This window comes from Parasteatoda tepidariorum, chromosome 6, assembly GCF_043381705.1.
Source record: "Parasteatoda tepidariorum isolate YZ-2023 chromosome 6, CAS_Ptep_4.0, whole genome shotgun sequence".
Classification (NCBI taxonomy): domain Eukaryota; kingdom Metazoa; phylum Arthropoda; class Arachnida; order Araneae; family Theridiidae; genus Parasteatoda; species Parasteatoda tepidariorum.
The window spans coordinates 49,652,993-49,680,311 of NC_092209.1; the positions used below are offsets into that span (position 1 = coordinate 49,652,993).

The 27,319-nt window shown below is 29.5% G+C and overlaps 1 protein-coding gene across 1 annotated transcript in view; it reads left to right on the plus strand.

Annotated features, from left to right (window-relative positions):
* Positions 1-749: 749 nt before the first annotated feature.
* LOC107443310 (large neutral amino acids transporter small subunit 2-like) overlaps positions 750-27,319 on the plus strand; it is a 54,203-nt gene continuing 27,633 nt past the window's right edge. The window contains exons 1-2 of the mRNA XM_016057133.4: positions 750-1,446; positions 20,153-20,278. Of these exons, the coding sequence (XP_015912619.1) occupies positions 951-1,446; positions 20,153-20,278 (622 nt within the window). The 5' untranslated portion in view covers positions 750-950. The remainder of the gene's footprint in view (positions 1,447-20,152; positions 20,279-27,319) is intronic.

Sequence of the window (27,319 nt, forward strand, 5' to 3'; positions counted from 1 at the left end):
GTCCAGCGCCCTGTCAATCTGGCTATCCCGGCCAGAATGATTCAATACATGACTTATTTGAAAGACTAATTCCAGTTTGTAAAACTCGAAAGTTTGTAACCTGTAATCAGATTAAGTCTACCTAATCTAAATAATATATTTTGATTCTTGTTTTTGGTGACAGCAGAAATTCGAGCATATTCACTGTTATTTAAGCTTTCTAAAAAATTAATGCAAATGGAATTAATTTTTCGTAAATATAATACTGAAGTTGTTGAAGAATTGCTTGTTTTCTTAGTGCAGGATAAAAAATAAAATTTTTTTCCGATTTTACTCTCCATATTTTGAGCTATATACAGTATTCTAGCCATTTTCTGTAAATTAATATTAAATTTCCAATCTGAATTGTAAATAAATTTCAAACTTATTCCAGAAAAAAAATTTATTTTCTATAATAATAAAAACGTTTATATTTCCGTTTAAATTTTAATTCAACTGGTAAAAAATTCTGCTTTAAAGGTTAATGCTTTGACTAGAATTAGCGAAATTAACCATACGCGATTCCATTGAATCTAAATATTTCTCTTATCAACCATTATTTCTTTGAGTGTGAATTCAACAAGTCTTTCTCTGGTTATACTTTCTCTATTTGAGGTAGAAAAAGAGGTGAAATTTTAATATTAAAAGGATATGACGTAAGGCCGCGCCTACAAACAGTTCTGCGCATGCGTTTTATCTCTCAGTCTGACGCAATTTCTCTCATCACTTCCGCCAGCATCCGTGATTTAGTTCCAATTCGTAGTAAGGAGCGTGTTTTGAAAACTACTGATTTCTCTGCAGAGATTTGACAGTTCAGTGTGATCTCCGAATCAGTCATGGCTTCCTGATATTATTCGCTACTCCTTCATTAACATGATCTCCTGATTTTTATTTTCATCAGTTAAGCAAAGAGGCTTTTTTATTAGTGGAAAATGAAGAACAATAAATCTGGAAAACAACTAAAAATGACGAACAACAATTCCAAAAACGAACTTGAAGAGTGCATTGAAAATGATGAGGTGAAAATGAAAAAAAGAATTACCCTGACCAACGGGGTGGCAATTATTGTGGGAACAATTATTGGATCGGGGATTTTTATTTCCCCAAAAGGGGTGTATGAACATTCTGGTTCTTTAGGAGTTGCTTTAATAATATGGACTGCTTGTGGTATTTTCTCAATGTTTGGGGCTTTATGTTTTGCCGAATTAGGAACTTGTATAACAAAATCTGGAGGTGATTATGCTTATCTCATGGAGGCTTTTGGTCCAGCTACTGCTTTTTTGTATCTTTGGGTCGGTTTGCTGGTCATTCGCCCAGCAGTACAGGCTGTACTGGCTCTTACATTTGGTTATTACATGTTAGATCCATTCTTTCCAAATTGCAAGCCCCCTGATGAGGCTTTGAGGCTACTGGCTGGTATCTGTTTGTGTAAGTCAATTTTACTTATTTTTTTCCTTTTTTCTCAGAGGCTTAATCAATCTCGTCTCTAAAATTGTTTGGATAAAAACCAAAATTTGTCAGGAACGAATAGTAAAAGATAAAATATGATATATATTTTTCATCAAAACTTCACATTCGAGTTTTTTTTACACATATAACGAAGAGCAATGGAATATATTTTAAACGAATCACTAAAATTCGAAGATATATTTATTGAAATTAACAAATGGAATATTATATAATTTTAACAATCTACTAAAGTGCCGTATATGTTCAGATTATTCTTTTAAGCATTTAATCGTGTTATCTGTAGATTTAATATAATATATCATTCTAACCTTTATTGAGTATTTGCATGTGTTGTGAATAAATTATTTCTAGAAGCAATTTTAATAATTAAACGTGCGTGATAGTTATAGTTTGAAATATACTTATTTTAATTTGATAATGTAACATCGTACATTTCTTTTAAATGTGCAATTAATAGATGAAATATTATTTAAAACATTTTTGTTTACTATCAATGAATTTGAAAAGCGTATGGTGTATTAACCCGAATTTAATAATCATATATTTGGTATTTGTAAATATGTTGCGAATATAATTAGGAGGAAATATTCTATTCAAGCTCCATTCGCATAAGTTTTCAAAAATTCTGACGAAAAATATCTTTATTTGCATAATTAAAAATACTGTTACAATGTGATTTATGAACGAAATGTTTTAAAATATTTATTCGCATGTGCTTATCTATAGTTGTATTTGAAAATATACTGTTTTGAATCTTTTAATACAATATTTCTTTATTTTACAGTTTATATTAAGCATTAGAATTTTCAATTTATAACATTAAATTTTTTTCTGAATATTTTGAACCATTTTTTGAATATTAAATTTCAGTCAATGGAAAAACAGTAATTTTTTAAATTGTGTTTCTCAAATCTGAGTTTGATCACATTAAATGATAAAATAAACTTCAAGATATAGTTTTAATATTAAAAATAAATTTAACATGATTTGAGATATTTTAGAAGGAAAAAGGAAATTTGATAATAATCAATAATATCACTATTAAAATTTTACAACAGGATTTGAAGATGTGTATGCATAACGATAAATTTTAAAATAAAATGTTAAATTAAATCGTAATATTAAATTCGTATTATGTACGATTGTTTTTAAAAAAATATTTGAAATATCTATGAACTAAAACTGAATTTTATTTCTTCATATAATATGATTAAGTGCCAAATAGCAGCGTCAAAGAGAGTAAATTTTAATAGCACCAAAGCCAGAATAGGCTATACTGCAACGAACTTAAGGGATAAGATAAAAATAAGATTTAAGATTAAGTAAATTAAAAATTTTACCATTTAATGTTATTCCAAACTTCTTTATTGCTTGCCATGAAAACTTCTTTGAATGCCTAATTGAATAAAAAATGTCGCACTGAACAAAAAATGCTGATACTCAAAAGTCTGGCAAATATTTTGTCGCAAACCAATAGCTTCGATAGCAAGAGAGCGGGGGGATTGAGCGGGGGCAGAAGAGAGTAGGGGCGAAACTCTCCGGTAATATTTATTTTGCTTTATAAATTAGATGTTTATTGTAACATCAATATGAAAAGTTTGCAATTTAATTGGGTAGTAACAAAAATTTATTTAAAAATTTTTGAACTTTGTGTGTTTGTGGCCAAGCGTCAGTTCTTACGTTTAAAATTTTATGAATCAAAAAATAAAAATTAAAACACAATAACTACGGATAATAGGTACCAATATAACGAAGCTATTTGTGATATTTCATTTATATGTATGTATGGGGCAATTATTTAAGATTAAGTATAGAAATCTATTCTATGAAATACTATTAATAATATAATAGTTAAAACAAAACGTTTAATTTTATAAATTCCACTGAAATATAATGCAATGGATTTTCAGCGATTTATTATTAAGAGGTTAAAAGTGCTCGACTGTTGATATAAGTCAAAATCCATGCTTATAAAACATTGATTTTTCAAGTAAATCATCCATCATTTTCAAGTAAGTATCCATCAAATATCAAACTATTGAAAAGGAGCAAACATACGCTCCATCCAACCATGGCCAAGCACCGTAGCACGCTTTTCAGGGCCCTATTTTTTAACAGTCATGGTAGAAATGCCACATAATTTTGACCCTGAACAGGTGAAGTGGATAGCGCCTGAGCTGGTACTCCTCCTTCTAAACTTTCATTCCGCAACCAACAACAGGACTTTCAGCTTCAACAGATTTAACGCGCTCCTTACTGTGTATAAACGCCGTATATTTTATTTTATTTCACATTTTTCAATCGACGTTAAACAGCCACCGTAATTCTAAGTTTACGACTTTCAATATTCTACTCCGTAGCCTTATAATTTTGAACCTATTCCAGAAGAAAAGGGAACTTCTGAATCAAGCATCAAGACAAACTTGCCTTCATTTTTTTGATGGAACTAACCCGAATTTGCGTTACATGAAGAGGAAAACCACTAAAACCTCCTATGGTTAGTCCGATGGCAAGGGGATTCTGACCCACTGAGAATATTATACGTCTGTACTGAGATCGGTGCGAGTCGGGAGATGAATTCTTATCAATAAGCTAATGTTGGGATTTGAACCTGGGTCACCCCAAGAATGCGAGTGCTCTATTCTCTGAGCCACCTTGACCTAATTTGCTACCCCAGCTCTTCAACCACTGATTCTTAACCAACAGCGTCATCGAAGCATCGTTAAATAAACCAAATAAATGCTATGCTGAAGGTATTTGCTTAATGATAAATGACTTACATGAATTTAATTTCAAATAAAAGCATTCAGCTTAAGCAAAATGTAAAATGAAGTTCATTAGATTGAGAGGATGGGTTTTTGTGAATAATATCGTTTGATATTGTGTAGGAGGAAGGTGATCCATTCTCCAAATAAACGATAACCAAAGTGGTCATCATTTATTTGATCAATCAAATTTCGTTATTAAACGATAACCAAAGTGTGGTTATCGTTTATTGAGCAAATAATTGATTATCGAGAAGTTGACCAAATAAATGATAATGATATCTAAGAACCGCTCCTATATTTCTCAATTCGAACAAAGCTCTATGTACGAAGGGCTAGTTCACTCCTTTGAAGTATCTCTTGCCGCGCCGATCCTCCGACGTCACTCTAGTGACGTCACTTTGGCGCAAAGCTCGCACTTTTACTTCAAGAACGGAGCGTTTGGCCTTACTAGCTCTAACTAATATTGGATCATTTCTTTTTGCGAGATATTCTAAGACATTTGTTATTTTCTATAATGACTTTCCTCAGTTTTTGCAGTGAATTTACAAGAATTTAAAACTATTATCGAAATGCCAGTTTGCGCGATTGCAACTTGCAAAAATTCTGATATAAAAACAAAAGGAAAAAGTATAATTTTTCGCGTGTTCCCTAAAGTAAATGAACAACTATGTAAAGAATGGATTCCGAAATGACACAGTTAATATAAAACAGCAATACGTTTATTCTGTCGTAAAGAACTTTTATAAAAATTCATTATCTAAATAGAAACCGCCTCGTTACTTCATAAAGAAAGGCAGGTGAAAAGAATTAAAAAATAGATAAAGTCAAAGAAAATTAAAATGTAAGTAAAAAGTATAAATAAAATATATAGTATATAGTTGAAATTCTCCTAATTTCATAACATATTTTTTAATGTAGTTATTCTAAATATTTATGATTTTTTTTAAAAATTATATTCTCTTCAATTTAAATATCTATATATTATATCATCGTAAATTTAAATGTCTATAAACAATTGTAAAATTTCTGATGTCATTATGAACCTAAATTATTATTTTGTTTCAGTAATTAGCGTTTAAGGTTGATGTTTCCTAATGATTAAGTATGAACAAATTGCTATTAACGACATATTTTAAAATCAGGGATTCTAAATTTAACTTAACTTATCTTTATAAAAGAATATGTAGATAAAAAAAGTGTCGATATATGCCTTCATTTTTCTTAATAGTTAAAGTTAAAACTGAACTTTTTAAAATAAAGTATTTATCGTGTCATTTTCACCAACTAGCAAAACATTTTTATAAGTTTAAAATGGTATTTTTTTAATATAATAACCAAGAAAGTTTTTTTTGAACTATGTTTATGAACGGAAATAATGTGTTAATTACGTAAAGTTTGAAGGCTAATAACCAGAAAAAGTCTAACTTATTTTCACAAGAGAAAGATGCAAAGTTATCATATCTTTGCTTACGATCTCCGAGATCTGTAGACACAGTGACGTCATGAGGAGGGAAATCGTAGCTTCAGCTCTAAGAGCGGAGTGAACTAGCCCTTGTATTCTCTTTAGCCCTGCTATGTACGACCTGTTGGCTTTCCTGCGGAACTTATAGCGTGGAAGCAAAGGGGAGAACGGAAGAAAAGTGTTCTTACTTGTTTACTTCTTGGCTTGATAAACATTCTTATATTTTGTAGCACGTTTTGAGTTGTCTTTCACTTGAGGCGTAAATATTTTTCTTTTTTTACAATATGAGTTAAAAGTTTACCGCTTCCTTATCAAATGAAAGGCTTCATATGAAACAATAACAAACCATAAATTTCTATTTTAGTGTGGAAGTTCGTTTTAGCAGAAATGAGTTAGCAGGAATGGGGAAAAAATGGGTTCGTTGGTTTGGATCAACCTTATTTAAATCGGGATTTATTTTTTAAAAAAAATCATCAAATGGAATCTACTGATTTTTTAAAGAAATAGTATTTTTAAGCACCATTTTTATATGAGACAGTTTAATTATTCTTATGTTTTTTGAAGTCTTAAAATTTATTGTGAGTGTAAGTTTCATTTAGCAAAATTACACAAGTGCTTAGTGTGAAATAAATTACCGCACTTTTGAATTGACATTTTTAAAATCTTATAATTTTTATTACATTTTTTATAGAAACTAAGGACAAAGTGAAAGATTAATGCAATTATTTAAGAGAAATTTAAATTTGACGAAAAAATAGTGAAACTCATTTTGTGATTTTTTTAGACTGTTTAGTAGTTAATAATACTAGTTCTATTCAATTTTCAATAGATTTGAATCTGACATTAGCAAGTATTGGATCAGCAATTTTTAATGTAATAGTAAAGTTTGAAATGTAATGTTATGAATTATTCTTCATAATATTTTAATTCTAACTATATTCCTAAAATTTGAGTAATTATAAACTGAAGTTCTGGAAAGAATTAAAAAAAATCGGACAAAAATTCTGATTTCAATCTAATTAAATTTTTTATTTTCTTTGAAAAAAAATCAAAAAATCAGTAATGTTGATTGCAAGTAATTTTTTTCATAAAAAAATAAATAAATAAATCTAACCTTAATAGCAAGTAATGATTGCGATTGAATTCGAAAATATTGCATCATATCGTTTGAAAACTGTTTTAAGTGTAGTTAATGAGATTTAATATTTTCTATCTGTAAAAAGTGATTTCCATTATAATTTGTTTCATTCCACAGTTCCATTATAATTTGATAAATATAATCATCTATAAGGGTTTAGCATTTTAACCAGTTAACTAAACTGCATATTTCTATTTATTTATTCTTTCGCGTAGCGACTAATAAGGAAATAAATATATAGAATTATATTATTTTCTAAGCAAATGTATACTGATTTTTCATTTATAAAATATTATATTAATAATAAATCATGATTGTAGAGGCGTTTATTTGTGTCAGCTAGCATCCCCACAATTATAATGTTAATAATAAATTATTATATTAATAATAAATTATTATATTAATAATAAATTATTATATTAAAATAAGATTAATTAAAATTTATTATAATGACAAACGCTTATTAGCAATAGGGATCTTTTATTATCGCTTACATTGCCATTTAATTTATATTATTTTATAGTAAAATACAAAATCTATGTGTATAATATTAAATGTAACAATATTTGCATGTATAATCAATGTATGAAACTACTTTTGTTTTAAAAACAAAAAGTCCGAATTTTGATTCAAATTTTTTTTTTCTATATACGAAGAAATGTATACGAACAAACACTATAATTACTTCTTTTAAAAATTGATTTACTAGCAATAATAACTCAATTATTACTGAATGAAGGTTAAATCTAATAGCTGAATTTTAAAAACCAGTTTTGTAGGAATCTTAAATCGAATATTTTTAGTTTTTTGTATGTTTAAAGAATTTTAAAGACCTATTAAAATTTCTAAGACTATTAAAGTTCTAGAACTGAAATAAAAGATAAAAATTTCAATGAAAGGCTGCGCGTAAACGACATGTTGCTTCTTACACTGGTGCCCAAACGTTGAGCATAATTGATTTTCATACGAATATTTAATGAGATTCAAGCAAATTGTTAGCAAACCTGATATGCCAGTATAATGTGGCTAGACCATAAGTGAACATTACAAAAGATACTTTAACAAAAAAAAAAACTGTTATTTGGCAGTTAAATATGGTGTGTAGCTTGTAGAGATGATTTTGGTTATGCTTTTGGAAACCCAATCCCGTATTCTATCCCATCCCGAGGCACATAGGACACATAGCATTACTTAGAGCTCGAGTCTGACCAAGATATACGTTGGATAAAGGCCAAATTTTGCGGTCTTGCTATTTGGCCTTTGCTGCCTAAACATGGAAATAAGTTATTAAAACTGTTTTATCACAATTAATTGATAAATTTTGCATTGTTTTTATACTTAATAATTGTACCAAACGTTTGTTTAAAAGAAGTTAAAAGAAATTTCATCACGAATCCGAGCCCGACCGAGACTGAAAACTTTTTTCAATAAACGTGCCCGAACCTGCGGCGGGCCCTGGCTCGAGTTGAGCCTGTTTCATCTCTAGCAACTACTTCTTGTAGTATATTGCATAACGATTTACCATATGCGCTATGATAGTGTCGATGAGTTGAGTCCGCAAAGAGTGCCAAGCCTTACGACGAGTTCTTTTCAATTCTGAAATGGAGTTTGATCACTACGGAAGGGCTACAATTTCTCTACAAAGCATGTCGAACTTATTCTCAACAGGATTAAATTCAGAGGAGTGAGCGAGCCTTTTGCATGTGCTGGATACTTTTAAGAAAGTTGTCGACCAAAAGCAAGCACTGAGAAGACACGTTATTTATCATTCATAAGTATGAGTCTAGGATCGACAGCACCTCACAACAGGGTAATGTAAGGCTAAAAAACTTCGCCGCTGTACCTTTTAGCAGTAACAGACCCAGTGTCAGAGAGATGGAGGTCTGCGTGGTCAGGGTAATACAGTATTATACTTACCCCTCTCTATGAATTTGAAGTGTTCTCTCCGTGTCTATTTTTGTGTTCTTCCTTGGGTGTAAACTAGTTCCTTGTCCTCTTAATAGCATTTTCCAACGAGAATCAGTGTTTAGAGTTCATCAATGAACATTAAATGTTCCTACTGTTACAAACTCTAATGCTAATATTTCAAACTTCAGCTTAAACGAAGGTGTTTATGTACCATTTATTGGCCTTTTTGATCGTTTAACTCGATTCTCAGAGCAGCAATTGGATACCTACAAGTGACATCATATTTGGTAAATTTTGATATTTCTCGATTCAAAAGTTAATCAAGTTCGACACACACGCATGTCGTAGCTTACAGATATCCAATTAAATGTGACAATCACATGGTTATAATCACATGGTTTTCCTAATCACGTATTCTTCTCGAGTTGCAAGTACTCAATTGCACATAACCTCCTACCTGCTTTCTATTAGGCATGAAAAGCGTTCTCATACTCGTTTTAACTTGTACCGAAGTTTGACGCATTAAAACGTCGACTGAAATATTTTGTTCGTATACACTATTCGCTAACAATAATTCACAAAGATTGATTTTGAGCAATTTGATCTCTCGTTTTTCCACATTTTACGAATTATGCTTAGGTTTTGGACTCTAGTATAATATTCTTTTGAAATTGTCTGGACCACCGTTCTTTTTCAGTAGTTTTTTAAATTTCTCGCTAGCATTTATAACTTTTAGACAATCTCTTTAATTTTTGGATGTAACTTCTGAATAAAAATCACATTCTTTTTGAAACAGCTCATAAAAAATGTTTCAGCTTTTTCAATAAATTGTTAAGAAAGTTTGAAAAATTAAAGAATGTTTGAAATTATTGAGATCGTTCGAATTGAAGCCTACCGATAAAAGTTAAAGTAATTGAAGATCGTTTGAAAATTTTGAAATCCTTTGGTGTGAAGTTGATAGTTTTATAGTTTGTAGTTGATCGTTTGAAAGACAGAAGATCACCTGAAATTTTAATGATCACAAAATGTGTTCTTTAAATAATAAAAATTAAAAATATTGATATTATTAATGGTGACTTAAATGTTAAATTATTATTTTGCAATTAAGGGAGAGCTACTATACAAATAAAAGCCTTAGGGGCCGTTCAAAAAGTACGTACATCCCGAAGGGGGGGAGGGGATTTGCTATTATGTACGGTTTTGTACGATGGGGGGGGGAGGTATTATACAAAGTACGTACTTTATAAACATACACCAAATTTAAATTTGACTTTATCCTACACCCTCCTTAAGTAAATATTTAATTTTATTTCAAACATAATTATTTTAATTTTTATGAAAAAGGGGGGTAGACTAATAAAATGTACGTACTCTAAGGGGGGGGAGTAAGACCTTATGTACGGTAATGTACGAAGGGGGGAGGGGTTTAAAATTTCTCCATTTTCGTGTACGCACTTTTTGAACGGCCCCTTATAACAGTATGTTCTTTTGCAAATTTTCCGATGTGGTGGGAAATATGATGCTTTATGGCTGAGTTATTAATCATCATATTTATAATGGGAAATAAAAACAAAAACAAAATAGGAAATACAACAAAAAGGGAAATAAAAAAAACAAATGGGAACAAAATGGGAAAAAAAAAGTTTGAAGAGTAGCTTCCAAACTAAATAAAATTTAAAATTACAAACCGAACGAAGTAATAAATTTTAAAAGAAGTCGAATTTTCAAATTTTTATTTCTCAAGAAAAATGTAGCAGATTCCGTTCAAATATTTGATTTTATCAGTCGAAATTGTACACTTAAAGCTAATGCAAATATTTGTTAAAGTTTAAAATTTTTCGTCCACTATTAAATTATGTAAAATAAATTATATAAATTTTAAAATATACCATTCAAATCACGAATAACAAAATTTTAAGCGAATTGTTCTAATCTTATTTGAGAAATGAAATTTTTAATTATACGACATTTTGAAATTTAAATAATTCAACAAATTATTTGTCTTTAATTTGTAAATTATTTGTATTTGACCATGTAAATTTAAATACTTTTAAATGAACTTAAGACTTTGCATATCTTACAATTCAAAATATTTTATTAAAAATAAAACACTAAAAATTATTATTTGCATTGTTTAAAACTCTCTTGCTTTTGGCTGAACAAATTTTAGGATTTGTGTAAAAAATTTTGATTCTGAAATTTTTGAATACAAAAAAAAAAAAAAAAAGCTGAACTATAAAATTAAATTAAGAATTAGAAAAATTAAATTGTGTCAGAAATATGGCAAGAAAAGTTAAAATTGTGTCTCCTAATGGCTATTTCAAAGTTTTGGCAACTCTCCTTTCTATTGGGACCATGCCCAACTATTTGAACCATGTTTCTCAAATTACTGTTATTTCCCTTATTTTGAGGATCAACAATTCAAATCCATCGAAAAAAAGGTATTCAGCGAAAGTATGCTTTTGTGTTTGACTCATAACGCCAAATTTCGCTAGCATGTTAAATGACGTAAACTATCGTCAACATATAAAAGACGTAAAATATCGTCAACATATAAAAGACGTAAAATATCGTCAGCATATAAAAGACGTAAAATATCGTCAGTATATAAAAGACGTAAAATATCGTCATTATATAAAAGACGTAAAATATCGTCAGCATATAAAAGACGTAAAATATCGTCAGCATATAAAAAAAGAAAAATATCGTCAGCATATAAAAGACGTAAAATATCGTCAGCATATAAAAGACGTAAAATATCGTTAGCATATAAATTAGGTAAAATATCATTAGCTCATAAATAACGTAAAATATTGTCAGCATATCGCAAAATGTATTTAAAATTACCTCAACTCTTCGGACACAAGAAACCTTTACACTTCCCGCGACGGAACAATTACAATTTATACTTTTACGATGAATATATGTTTTTTGATAAACATAAAGGAAATTATTTTTATGTTCTCAAATTTGATTCTAAAACATTTGGCATAAAAACATATTCACAAAACAATTTTTTAAGGTTGTAAGTTGGGTTTACCATTAAGAAAAAAAGATAAAAACAAATAATTGTAGCATTTTCTTCCTTGCAATTTTACTTTTCTCGCTTTTTCAGCAAGCTGACCTAGTCTTGATTGGAGTGTTGTTCTGAATACTAATGTATTGTCATTCTAGTTTCATTTCTGTTTATTGAAAAATACTTTTCTTTTGTTTTCCTTAAGAAGCGATTAACAAACTTCCAACATTTCCCTTCTTTATGTTTCCAAGAGTCCGAAACGTATAAACGTTTTTAAATGGGGAAAAATATGAAATGAAATGTAATTCTCTCAGACGATTTTCAGAGATTTCACGTTGGAGGGATATTTAGAATTTGTAGTTTAACGCAGACTTCTTCATGATTATGAATCACATTTTTTATGTATTCACATTTAGTTTTAAGATATTTCAAGTAAGATGCAGATTTATATAATATTTTTTGTTAAATACATTCTTCTACATTTTTTCTGAGTGTGAAAACAAACTAAAAAAAATGAACCGTCAATATTCTACGGTACTAACGATACGTAAAAATGTTTAAAACCAGTACAGTTAGAACTTTCTTGTTTGTAAGGTTCTGTAGTAGAAAATTTTTAATAGAAGATTTAATTGGTAGTAAAATTTAGTTTTAGTAGATTTAATAGGGTTAAAAGAGTTTGAGGTAGGAAAATTTTTATTTTGCAAGACGAGTTTATAATTTATATTTAGGTTTTTTAGTATTTGGGAATTAGGAATTTGCAAATTGGGTTCCAAGATTCGTTAATAAGGAACTTTGTTTTGAGATTCAACCCATTTTAGTCAGCGCATTTTTACTATTTTAGGCAGCATAATTTGAAATGTTATAATAATAAGTTTGAGCGTATAGAATCTGATTGATAGAAAAGTCGGTGTTTTTAATTTTCCCTTTTTAACCATGTATTTAACTGATTCCAATTCAAAATTTGGTTCAAAATTTAGATTTTTGTCATTTAACATTCTGTACCTAATTATGATTTTTTTATCGTTATAAAAAATATTTTTTTTTGAATTAAATTATGTTTAAATAAATAAGCTGTTTAATCGAGTGTTCAAACACTTTCTTAAGATTCCTTAATAGTTTCAGAGATATGGCTAAATAAGCAAAAATAGAAATTTACAGAATTTCCGAACGTTTTCTTGTTTCAAATATGATGACGATATTTTCAAGATTTCAGTAACGGCCATATTTTGAGGGTTAAAAATTTAAATCTGTCACAAAAATTTTATGTTTATTCAAAGAAAGTTGTATTTTTTTGGATATATTTCGTCTACGGAAAAAAGAAAAACATATTTAGATATTTGATCTTCGTACACGGTAATCCAATCAAAAGTAACTAATATGTTCTGTTTGTTGTTTTGCGCAAGGCACACTTACTATAGAACAATTTTTAATTTCTTGCACTAAAACCTACGGAATAATAGGACTGTTTTAAAACAAAATGTTTTAAAATAGCTCCAATGAAGCAATATTAAAACCATAAATTTTACATTATCCAGACTGATGTTGAAATAATTTTGCGACAGAAATATTTTAAATAAACAAGGATAATTTTATTCAAATAATTTACGACTACCATGCTAGAGGAAATCAGACTAAGGTTGTAATTTTTACGAGATTGAATTTTTCCTGCTGTTTTAAATACATGTGTGAGATTATTAAACAAACTTAAATAACTTTGTAAATTTGAAATCAAGTTTACTTGACACTGTTGTTACAAAATAGAGTAAATAAAAGTAATAATTGCTAGAAAATCTTATTTTTCTGGATCTGTATCCTTTAATTTGCGTTGCTTTTTAAAATTATTCGTATTTCTGTATCTACGGTATTCCTTTAAAAATTTTCACCACTATCACAAAAATAGCAAAATGGATTGTTATTTTTTGTAGTTTTTTTTTTATCAAAATATATTTTAAATTATTTTAATATATTTTTTCCCCATCGAAATGCGTGATTTTCCTCCCCTTCTATTTTAAGCACCGTAAATTTTAATTATTTTATTCAATTTAAATTTTAATTTTAATAAATTCTGGGAATTTGGCAAATAATTGCTATTAGAATTGTTTTCGTAAGTTTTAATTACGTGTGCTGCAGAAGTTTTTTTTCTTCTAATATTTATATCTTAAGTTTTTCCGTATTTTCAAAATGATAATGTAATCATTAAAAATGTGGGTAAAAAAATATCTATTTTTGACAAATAAAGATTTTTTTATGCTTGAGCAATTTTGATTTTTTTAAAAATTTAAACAGCATGGCGTACAGTGGGGTTATACTGCTGTTGTGCAAGTCTTATAATAGAAATTTTATTTTATTTTATAACCGACGTTGAACAGCTGACCCAATTCTAAGTTTACGACTACCAATGTTTAACTCCACAGCCTTGTAATTTTGAACTCAATCCGAAAGACAAGGAAACTCCAGGATCAAGTATTAAGACAAACTAGCCTTTGTGGAGGACTTTTTGATGAAACTATCCGGCATTTGCGTTACATGGAGAGGAACACTAAGTAAACCTCCCACGGTTAGCCCAACGACAAGGGGATTCTAACCCACGATCCGTCTATCACTGAGGATATCTTATGTCACGGTGGTAGGTTCGAGCTGGAAGCAGAGTTTAAATTGACCAGCCAACTCTGGGATCGAACTTGGGTCACTTCATTGGGAAGCGAGAGCTCCATCCCAGGAGTTGTAATGAGTTATGAGTTCAAAATAAATTTCACTGTCACGCAGTTTTAGGATTAATCAGAGGTCTGTGCAGACAATTTGTGAAAGGTCCTGTTTTTGTAAAACTGTGAAAAAATTAGTTGTAATTTGTGAATATTAAATAAGCGTTAAGTCACATTCTTTCAACCAGGGTCCTGCTTTTGTGAATTTGTGCAAACAATAATGTGAATAAGTCTTTTTTCCCCACTGGGAAGGGATAATTCGATTAGCAAAACAATAATGAAGATAAACAAATTTGTGAAGGGTCCGATTAAAAGAGAAATCATTTTGTGAAGGGTTTGTTTTTAAGTTAAAATATTTTGTGAACGGTCCGTTTTTTGAAAAGATATTTTGTGAAGGGTCCGTAAACGAACCCAAATTTCTTCTAAACAGATCCCTGTTAATGTAATTAATTGGTTAATATTTGTAATAACCAAGTAGGTCGGTAAAAGAAGATCAATTTATCACCTGTACCACTTTCCAATTAATTATTACCAATAAAGTGTGATCAAAGTAATAATTTATTCAACAATGCCTTACAATTTTGATTAAATATACCAAATTCCTTAATACAAAACATATGTTGAGAGATAAAATTTTGTGTCTACCTTAATAACATGAATGTTAAATTTTAAATCGTGTAAAGCTTTCCAGTAATATATTTTGATGCATTGAAATCAATCCATGAGCTGTTTCGTATTTTATACAATATATTAAATCAGTATTTGTGGAGTGATATTAAATTTATGAACTCAAGGTTTCAAAAATTATCATTTATCAGTAGATATGATAGCTATAAGAAAACAAATTGAACTCTACTAATCTCTACAACAACGGATTTATTATCACAGTACATAAACGCATAAAACTTACGTTATACAGTTATCACTAGTAGGAAAATTAGGGACAACCGTAATCTCAGGCTCAATTCGTAGGGTTGCTTAACGTTTTCTCGTAATAGGTTGCCATTTTTTGTTATTTATCTCAACTGTTGACTAAATTGATTTTTTTTTTTCGTTTCGTTTCTACGCCATTTGTAACAGGAACAAAAAAAAAAACCGCAGACGTTATTGATTCGATTAATTCTATACATTTTTTAAACTTTATTGAACAGCTATTAAAAATGCTAAACAATTCACTAAAATGCTGTCATTGTTAACGCATGATTGGAAAACGATAAAAGATATTGAAACATTTTATATTCCATCTCTGAAAATATTATACTGCGGAAGGAAGAGGGTATAGACTTAAATGACCGCTATCTAGACAAGTGAGGTATTTTTCTGATTTTATTTTACACTGAATCGAATGAAATCAATCCCAAAAATGTAGAACTAATATTTTAGAAGTTATTAAGGTTTTATCTATAAAACGTACAGTTTTTACTTATACAATATACTCATATAATTTACGCATTTATAGGTATCAAAGGGCAGACAGGACGATCCGCCCATCTGAAAACACTTAGGGAGAACACTGTCAAATTTGCAATTTATCTTTGAAAAACTTAATGCATTCACTATTGATATAATAAATTCTTATTAAAAATTAAAGGACTTATTTTAGAACAAATTTATTGTAACATACAATTACAATATATAAAACCCATGTTTACATGTTACTTGTTGTAAATGTATTTTCTATTTTATATAAAACAAGAATCAATTTAAAAAATAAAGCATTTAATATCAGGAGTCCCATATGCAGAACATTATACTTTTTCATTTTTAAATATTTTCAACTTCATAAAACAATAATACATTTCTTTTCCCGCATCGCAGACCTTTCAGTGATCTACAAAATATCTAAAATAAAAGAAACAAAAAACCATGGTCATGATAAAATATTACAAACAAATTAATATTAGATAACAGAAATTAAATACTATTAATTTGAAATAATTTCTATCTCCAGATATCCTTCAAAAACTTATACTAAGTCAGATAATTATTTTGATCATAATTTTTAAATTATTCCATATATTAATGTAATGTGGGTATGTGGGTAAGTATAAATGGTTTTTTAATTTTTATGATTGGGCTGAAGTTAATTTTTTAAAAAAATTATTAATTATATTTCTTAAATATTTTTTGCCCCATTGAGGATAAGAAGCAAAGTAACCCATTGAAGATAATTTGTAAAATAAACTTACATAAAGTAAACTTACATGGGAAAATGGGCATGGCTCAAGATGAGTTTTTAAGAAAATGAACTTTGCTATTTAAGAAAATAAACATATGTATTTTAGAAAATGGTCATAGTATTTTATTCTATTTTTCAAACTTTTCTTATAAAATTTGGTCTTTTTTTTAAAGAATAATATAATCCAAATAAATTCGTAATGACTTCGCCATTTGCATAAATCCCTCTGCATACGTTTTTGAAAAATTAGTCCTTTTTTAGACTTTAACATTAATAGTTGTTTTTGCAAGTCTGTCAAAAGTTCAATCAATTTATTTATAATAATGGAATTAAATTTACTTTGAAGTAGTTTAGATTTTATTGTTTAATGTGTTGAATACGAAGAGATCACCTGAAAAATTTCTTCGTAATTATTTACAAAGCCACAGCTCCGACTCCTAGACTACGGACCTTAATCATTGTGCTTTATGCTTTAACCCATTATGCCTTAAGATTTTTACCCATTATGCTTTAAAATTTAAAAAAAAGTAAGAAAATACGAAATTCTCCGTTTTATTGTTAAGTTTGGTTTGAACATTTAAACTGTGCATTTTGAGATGCGTCCATTTTTTTAAACACGCTTTTTGAGCTATTATGTTCATTTTCTTATACACACTTCTTAGAGTATATCCATTTTCTTAAACACTCATTTTGATCTGTGTCCATTATCTTAAACACGCATTTTTAACTATGTTCATTTTCCTAAATTCTCATTTTCATGTGTGTTCACTAGAAAATGCTCAAACTGTGTCCATAAAAACCGCTTAAAATATGCATTTAAGAAATTAATTAAGCATTTTAAAGTGTTCTTTTTAAACTCGCATTTTATGCTGGGACGAGATAAAATGCTCATCAACAATATTCAATTTAAAACTAAAAACTTGCTTAAACTGCGACTTTCCCCGTTTCTTTGATAACAAATCCTCAAAAAACACCCTTAATCATGTTTTACATAAAGTTACATTGTAAGATAATTTTGATTGATGGTTTTGCCTTCCTCAATTAAACCTTTACTCTCCCTTCTACTATATTAGATCCAAATATTACTCTCATTTCAACAATAAAAATTAGGTGTTTTTTCTAACTTAGAATAATCATTTAATCTGAATAATCAGATTTTTATTTTATTCAGATTATTTCATTCATTTTTATTCAGATTATTACATTTTTTGATCCCTTTAATCATTTTTTAAAATCATTTTTTGATCTGTTTCTGTCATTCACAGTAACATCTTTACTTGACTTTTTAAAGCGAGAACATGTCAATGATTGTCTTAACAACACAGCTTAATTGAGACATTCGTAGAAATTGCAATTGCTAACTTAAATGGCTGGTAAAGCTTTTTTGTCAACCGCGTTGAGCCAGTATTAATTACTGAAGATGGAATTTATGCTATTCATATTAAACAATTAATTTCGGATATCCAGTTCTGCAACTGCAATGTAAAAGTAAATTAAAAGATTGTTGAAATTATAGAGAATCTTGCTATTAGGAATACATTCAGCCTTTCTCGGCTGTTTCCTTGTTCTCAAGTTCCTTGATATTGGTTGAAATATTTAACTAATTTGTACTTTTTAACACGTTGAATGTCACGCTAATTTTACATGGCTTGCCCGTCTGACCAAAATGATTTTCTCAGTATGTATTGTATTAATTTCTTCAAACCATTTTAGTAACGATAATAATATAAAAAAGATTAAAAGCATTAAAAATTTACTCGAATTATGTGTTTCTAATAATCTTGGCTTCACCCGTTACTGGTGACCTCCATGGCGCTACAAACAAGTTCAGTGCCGGTCACCGGTGACCCCCATGGCATTCAACGTGTTAAGTTGAAATTGGAAGCTTTTTCTCATTCAAAGGAATTTTTCAGAGATAAATAGCTTGGTAAATCAGGGTGATCGTTAATTAAGAGTTGGTCAAAATAAATAATGAAATGAAATGTACAAAAATAAACGAGAAACCGCTGAAAGTTTTTTTTTATAATTTTTTATTTATACTAATTGAAATGCATTTTAGTTTTTTGCTATGAAACGTTTGATTAATGTATTTAGTTTTTTTGTTTTGGTTCAAATAAATTCTTAGCAATTTTGCGATGTTATACAGCACACATGGCCCGAAATATTATCAATAACAGACTGATTACTGAAAAGCTTGCAATTTTATGACTATCTCCATGTCTGTGGTTGTGGAAGAGGATGGTGGTGATTTAATTCTTTCCCATTTACGTTAGATTCTTTTTTTATGAAAACATTTTCTTAAAGCATGCACATGAGCAACAGAAGGTATAGAATCGATTCAATGGTTTGCACAACATCTTTTGTTTGTTATTGCAGTCATGTAATTCATATTAAAGGGTATGAAAATCTTCACACTGCTTTGCTATATTTCTTATCTACATCAAATTTGGAGGATGTGAACTAAGAGTCTTAAAATTCTTACAAACAGAATGAATTTTCCACGAATACATGATTTTTTGCCTGACAGAGAGGGAATAAATGTATTAGAGTTGAGTGACATTGAGAATGAGTGAGTAATATTGAGTGTGAGTGAGTATAATATTAAGTATGAGTGATATTGGAAATGAGTGATTAATATTGAGAATGAGTGAGTGATATTGGAAATGAGTGATTAGTATTGAGAATGAATGAGTGATATTAGAATGAATGAGTGATGTTAAGAATGAATGAGTGATGTTAAGAATGAATGAGTGATGTTAAGAATGAATTAGTGATGTTAAGAATGAATTAGTGATATTAAGAAGGAATGAGTGATATTAAGAAGGAATGAGTGATCTTAAGAATGAATGAGTGATATTAAGAATGAATGAGTGGTATTGAGAATGAATGAGTGGTATTGAGAATGAATGAGTGGTATTGAGAATGAATGAATGGTATTGAGAATGAATGAGTGATATTGTGAATGAATGAGTGATATCGAGAATGAGTGAGCAATTTTGAGAATGAGTGATTTTGACAGTGAGAGAATGATTTTGAAAGTAAACGAGTGACTTTGTGAACGAATAAGTAATTTTGAGAATGAGTGAGTGGTCTTGAGAATGAGCGAGTGATTTTGAGAAGGAATGATTACTTTTGAGATTGTTTACTTTTAGGAAAGAGTTATTACTCTTATGAATAAGTGATTATCCTTGAAAATGATTGAGAGCTTTTGGGAATGGGAGCTTTAGATAATGAGGGTTTTTGAGGTTGGGAGAATGTTTACTGTATTGGTTATTAGTAAGCCATAAAAAATTCTTGCAAGACATGAATGATTATTTTTGGTCAATTTTAAACTTTGATTTGAAGTACTTATAAGAAATATTTCTGAGGCGTTGAGTGAGACTGATGGCGGTCAAAATCAAAGCCGACAGAACAATATATAAAAATAATATAGTTTAAATTTTCTGTTGTAGTGATATTTTCTTTTATAATGCATTCTTATTGTATTTCAGGTTTGCTCTCCTATGTCAATTGTCGTAGCGTTCGCTGGGCGATGCGCGTACAAGATCTCTTCACTGGAGCAAAGCTTTTTGCCCTAATCTTTATAATTATAGGTGGAGCTTGGAGGATTGGTCAAGGTAAATAGTAGTTTATAAATTTATTTTATTTCAATTTAAAATAACAAAAAAGCTGTTTACAGCATAATAAAATTTTTTTAATAAAACAAAATTAAAATTAAAATTGTTAAAATGAGAAAATAATAGAGAATTCTATTGCTTTCTCAATTTTGTGAAATTATTAAAATTCCGTTGTGATTAATTCTAATTCCTTTTTGGACAAAAGGTTGATTTGAATTTAGACTTTAAGGGCACAAAAACTGCAGTCGACTAAGCTGCGCCATACATAACTGATATTTAATGTAAATGAGCTGATAAGATGGTGCTATAAATTAAATCTTACGCTAAAAGATTTGATTAAAAAATATGAACTGTAATAGGGATTTAATGTAACGTGAAAACAATAAAGTTAAAAATTTCAGGAAAGGAAAAAAGGTTACATTTAGAACACCCGCTACTACCCCCAAATAACTTGATGTTTTTTCCCTCTCAAAAAAGTTCAATTTTGTGAAAGGATTAACTGTTTGCGGGACAGAAAAATTCGGATTAAAGTTTTGAAGATGGCAGCGAATACTCCGAAAATATGTTCAAGTTTAAGGCACAGTCTGAAAAGAATGGTTTATTTGAGTTATATACAACGTAAATCAATGCCTTGGCTGAAAAATTTAATACGAATGAATTTAAAAAAGAAATGTAGCGTGAAAAAAATTAGAAATTTCGAAAAAGTAGAAAAAAGGTTATATATATAACGCCTGCTACTTTCCCCTAAACCTAAGATTTTTTTCTCTCGCAAAAAAGTTCAATTTTGTGAAAGGATTAACTGTTTGCGGGACAGAAATAAGCTCTGATGAAAGATTTGAAAGATGTCATAAATTCTCCGAAAATGTGTTAGAATATGAACTAAAATAAGAATGAAATCTAAGGTGAAAAGGAATAGATAGATAAAGGAATAGATAGAGAATTAACTGTTTGCGGGACAGAAATTTTGATGAATGATTTGAAGAATGACAGAAAATACTTAGAAAATATATTTAAGTTTAAAGCTCAGTCTGAAAAGAAAGGTTTATTTCAGTTCTACCAGACGAATTCATGCTACCTAAAGAATTATCTTGGCTAAAAAAAATGACTGTTATTTTTTATAAATAACCAGAAATTTTTTCCCCTCTCAAAAAGTTCTGCCATAAAAAGAGTTGACTGTTTGGGCGAAAGATTTAAAGAATTGCTTAGTAAGAATTGAAGAATAGTATAAAATTATCAAGGTGAACGCAGCCTTAAATGACACATTTATTTCTGAAAAAAATGAATTGCTACCTAAGTAAAAAAATTGATAAAAAATAAAATGATTCTTAAGGTGTATTTAGTATTATTACGACCACTCCTAGACTACGATTCCAGAAAATTCCTATTATAAAAGCTTTTTAAGCTTCTTTCAAATAGAGGCCATGTCATGCCACAGCCAAACTAACGTGAAAAATTCGATCTCTTATATAAGGGTGAGAAAAAAAGTAACCACATGTCAGTAACCAGCGGTGGCGCTATTTATCATCTATTTGAAATATAAGTCTGGTAATTTTTTATGTACTATTTCATTCACTATTGCATAAAAGAAACAGGTTCTAAAAGGCCAGAATCTTACGATTTGAATGTTTATTGCTTTTAAAAATTCCATCACGTATTTCTTTTATAACTAATGCTTTAACTAAAAATAGTGTGTGATATTTATAAATTAACCTTTTTTAAATGTGTATGCAAGGCATGTGATACTAAGTCTTGGAACTTATTGTGTTTCTTTTTTTTTTTTTTTGCTGTCTGAGTTTTGAAAGATATATAATTGATTTATGTATTTCCCAGGTCATTTAATGTACAGATTTACAATTAAAAAAATGTCTATTAAAAAAGATTACAAGCTTTCCATGAAAACAACTGCCGAAAAGAAAAATAGAAACACATATATATTTGATATGTTATTGAAATTTTAACATTGCGATTTATCGTCAGGATATATCAAAATTTTGCGATACATCACGATATTTTTCAATTTATCTATTTTCATTATTTTTACATTGATCTGTATTATCAAAGCTCACTATTATAATGTATTTGATAATTACCTCTATAACCAAAACTCGCGATATTATCGTTTTCTATATTTAAAATTTCCATTAATCTTCACAACATCATAGTAATCAATAGTACATTTATCGTTATCCCATTCAATGTTTATCGTTCTCTAGAATAATTTCGATACTATCGTTGTCTATTATTATCGTATATTCGATATTGGCGAATGTACGATATATTGAGACACTACAGTTTTGAAATACCATTAGATTATAAATCAAAAAGTTTGGAATTTTATATTTAAATAAATGATTGTATTTTTCGTTAGAATGCTTCTCAGGTTATTATGCATATAAAATTTGATATAAAATTATAAAATTTGAAATAATATAAAATTGATAAAATAATATAAAATTGATAAAATTTGAAAGAATTCCCTTTAACAATTATGCCTTATACAGCCCAGAATATATTGTTCTCTATTATGTAATTAATTTGAAAACAGAAACAAAGTAGGGGAGAGGGGGGCACATGTGAACAGGGGGCACATGTGAACATGGTATGTTTTACCAATATGATTTGAAATAAAAAATCTCGAAAAATTTTCAATTGATGTCAGTACTAGTCCTACCTCTCTGAAAAACTTTCAGAACAATGAGACATTTTGTTGGTCTATTCTGACAATTTCTTTGTATCAGCTGGTGTTGCATATATTATAATCGCTCGCTTCTCCAAGTGAAAGCATAATATAAATCAACTAATAAACTAAAATTAACTATTGCAGATCATTATATGAACATTCAGGTAAGTTTATGACAATTATTCTTTTTTTTTACTCAATTAAAAGTTCTTTATTTTTCAAGTTAGGTTTAAGAAGGATGATGGGGGCACTTGTGAACAAAACATCTGGGGCAGATGTGAACAGTTCACAAGTGCCCCTACATAGTATTAAGATTATTATCCTCATGATATTATAAGTTTAAAAAATATGTATGCATTTAAAATTATCATTATTTAATTTTCCATAATTAATTTATTAATTTTTCCTTTAAAAAATTTTTTTTTATTAAATGGTTGATCGCGCATCACGCATATTAACTGATACACCTGAGAAAATAGAATTGTTAAAGCTACAAATGAAAAGATAGAAAAAATGAAAAAAAAAGCATGAAAGAGTATTAGAGAAGAAAGAAAAAGGCCCATTACAACACCCGTGGAACATGAAGTTGCGAAAAACCCAATTACGGATAAATTATTGTACAGCTGAAAAATTATTTTCTTATTGACAGTACTGTTGTACAATTTAAATTCACATAGTAAGCTACAACCCCCTCAGTATAATGCGTATCTATATCTGTTATATTAAAGATTTTTTTTCTTTGAAATATGATGATTGCTTTGTGTTTTTAATCTTGTTCATATGTGCCCCAGGCCTGTTCACATGTGCCCCCAATAGGGGCACATGTGAACAATTGAAGTCATTTTTCTAAAATATTATAAAGTAAAGAAATATTTTATTGAAAAATCTCAAAAAATTCCATAAGACAAAGAAAAGACTATTTAAACATATGGACTTCTTTACTATGAAAAATTGATGATATTTTTTGAAAAATGAAGAAATAAAAAAATTTGTTCACATGTGCCCCCCTCTCCCCTATTATGTTCCATTGGTGTGTACAGTTCGCAAAAAAAAAGGGTTCCCCTGATTAACCTGATTTAATGATCGGATTTAAAGCAGGAGAAAATAGATCACTTTTGAAAGAAAATTCTTCAGTCAATTTTTGGAGCAATGAAAGAAAATAATGCATAATGAAGTTTATCTAACCATGAAATGTATAATAAATATAGACAACCAAACATTGTAAGAGTCATTAAGTCATACTGGATCAGATGGCTGGGACATGTTTCTCGTTGTGAAGACTCTGATCCATCTAAAAAACTAACATTTTAAAAGAATAGGGTACAAGATAGAGAGGAAAACCGGTAACGAGGTGATTGGGCTGCGATTGGAGAAGTACCCGAAAGTATTGGGAATGAATAGACGGAGAAATCTAGCTACTAGTTGAACTGTCTGGAACAGGCAGGCTGAGTAAGCCTTGGCCTGTACTGGGCTGTAGTGCTGTTAAAGAAGAAGAATGATTAAATTTATATTTAAAATTTAATTTCTCAAGAACGATCGATTCTTTCCAATTTTGCTTTTTTCCATATTCTTAAAAGATGTCGAAATTTGTACACTTTACAATTCCTAAATTTTCTACTATTGTTAAATAAAATAATAAAAAATAATATATATTTACTAAAAGGAATTATCATGGAATTATCCATTGTGCATGATAATATCATGGATAAACGAATTTTATAATAATGCACAAATATTTTTAATTCTCTTAAATACGCAGAAAGTAAAATTATCACCAAGTAATCCAAACTTTGGACCACTCTCCTGAAAATTATTGGGACCATATTTCCCAGATTACGGCCACCAACAAGCCATTATGTTTCACTATTTGGTAACATTTTAAGCCACCATAGGACTAAATACAATTTACTTATTTTATCTTTCTTTGGAATTGCACAGATATTTTATTTCATTTTGTTACTTTTGCTGACCATTATTTTCTATGCCAAACGAGCTATGTTGAAAACAATCTTGATTTTTTTCACGAATCAAACTCGACGTTTATTCTTTTAAAATAAGAAAAATGAATATTCATCTCATATTTTATTCTTAACTCTTATTGATATTAAATATTATTAAACTCTTCTACAAATCAAGCACTTTTCCATCCTCACGAATTTTTGAGTTCCCCAGAATCCCAATAAGTTCGATGCAGCTTTTGTCCTTTACTGAACTTGAAACTTATCTAACAGGTAGTTCTTCGCTTTCTTGATGTGCGGCTGTTATCAAAATGGTGGATAAAAGAAAATGAAGAGCCGGAAATATGAATTATTCATTCGGAAATGGGAGCCAACCTCAGAGGAGGGTGGCCAACCAATTTCTGAAGATAAAATTCACCACTTTATTTTTATTCTCTTCGAAGAGCGAAAATAAAATGTTCATTCATCTGTCTTATTGTATCAGTTTTCACATTTCTCTCTGCCTACGCAGTTAAATGGGAATATTTTCAATTTCTTTTTACTCTAATCAGAATTAAAGTCAAAAGTGGAGGATTACAACCCTTAGATTAAATAACTAGGATTTATGTTTACTAAAGCTGCTCCAAAAAAGGTGATTACAAATTCTGATTTTCAATTAATAAAATGAAATAAGAGTTGTGAAAACTACGTTTTTTTAAGTAGGGTAAAAAAGAATGAAATTTTATCAAACTAAAATGAAAACTCTAGGGCGCATCGCTTTTGTACTAAATTTCTGTTAGACATAAAAATGCAGTTGAAATTACAGCCCTCTATGCTCTTTGTAAATGGAAGAGGCGTCTTAAAAGGTAACGTGATTTTCACACTCTCTACACTTTTCTTCTCTCCGTTACCACGATTTCAACCGAATTTTTCTTTTCCACACGACCATAAGTTGCAAAACGAATTTGGAAAAAAACAAGATTTGTAGAAATCATGGTATATACAGGGTGCCTCAGTTAAACGTTTCAGAACTCCTAAGAGAGTTAGAGTGCATCCTGACGACTCGGATTCATATAGCAATGCGGGGTCGGAAATGCTTTCTAGACGCGGTAGATGGCGTTGTACGAAAGTTCCGAGCTTTCCGGTGCGTTGGCCTCCTCGGTCACCCGACCTATCATGTCTTGATTTTTATTTCTGGAGTCATCTGAAAACACTGGTTTATGACACCCCTGTTGACAATGCTGAGGAGCTGGTTGCAAGAATCGCAGTAGCTACCGGAGAAATTCGAGATAAGCCTGGAGTATTGCAGAATGTTCGGATGTCCATGCGCCGGAGGTGTGCATTGTAGCCGGTGGCGAAACTTCGAACACTTACTTGAACCCAAGCACCTTATGCTTTTTTCAATGTATTATTAAAACGATTTTTCACTTACGGTCTCTTTTCTTTATGGTGCTTCTGTGCACATTACCGCTTCAGGAAAGCATTTCCGACCCCACATTGCTTTATGATTTTGAGTCGTCAGGATACACCCTACCCCTCTTAGGAGTTCTGAAACGTTTAACTGAGACACCCTGTATATAACATGGTTTCATGGGATTGTAACAGAATAATAAATTATTATGGTATCAACAATCATCGAACAGAATATAATCAGGCTACCAATAATCATCGAACAGAATATAATCATGGTTTTATAACAGAAAGGGGTAAGTGTTGAGAGTAAGGGAACCACGCGACTTTGAGACGCATATTATACGAGGGTTGTAAATTAAATAGTGGCAACCATACGGACGTCACGGTGAACGTTGACATCACTGGTCTAGTAACTAGTTTGTACTCTATATCCACGCCCTCTAGTGAACTGCGGTGCTTGTTTATTGCAGTTGTACATAATTTGTTCTTTTTTTTATTTGATTTTTATAAGTTGTAATGATTAATAATAATTTATAACATTCAGTCTCTTTGCTAGAAAAATCTGAAATTCGCAAATTTTATGACACATTTTTTTTCCAAATTTTTTTAAAGATTTATAATTCGTAAAATTAAAAAAAAAAAAAAAAAAACTAATATGTTTTTTAAATTTAATTCTTTATATCATTCTGAAATTCTAATATTTGAAATAAAATAAAACACACAATTTATGTACTTACAAAAAATAAATAAATAAATAAAATAAAGAACATTTTAGTAAACATTCCAAGCTAGCCTGTTAGCGTACAATTAGTTTGCTAGTAAAGCGTTTTCTTGGTTTTCATTTGTGTGTAATGGAAATTCTAATTATTTTCATTCAAAAAGTTTTTCAAAGTACGATTTTACTCCTCTATTTCAATAACAAGGTACTTTGATATCTGGGTCGTGTTAAAAGTTAAAAATATAAGAAAAGTATTTCACAACATCCACTAAGATGACAAATTGTCTGTCAAG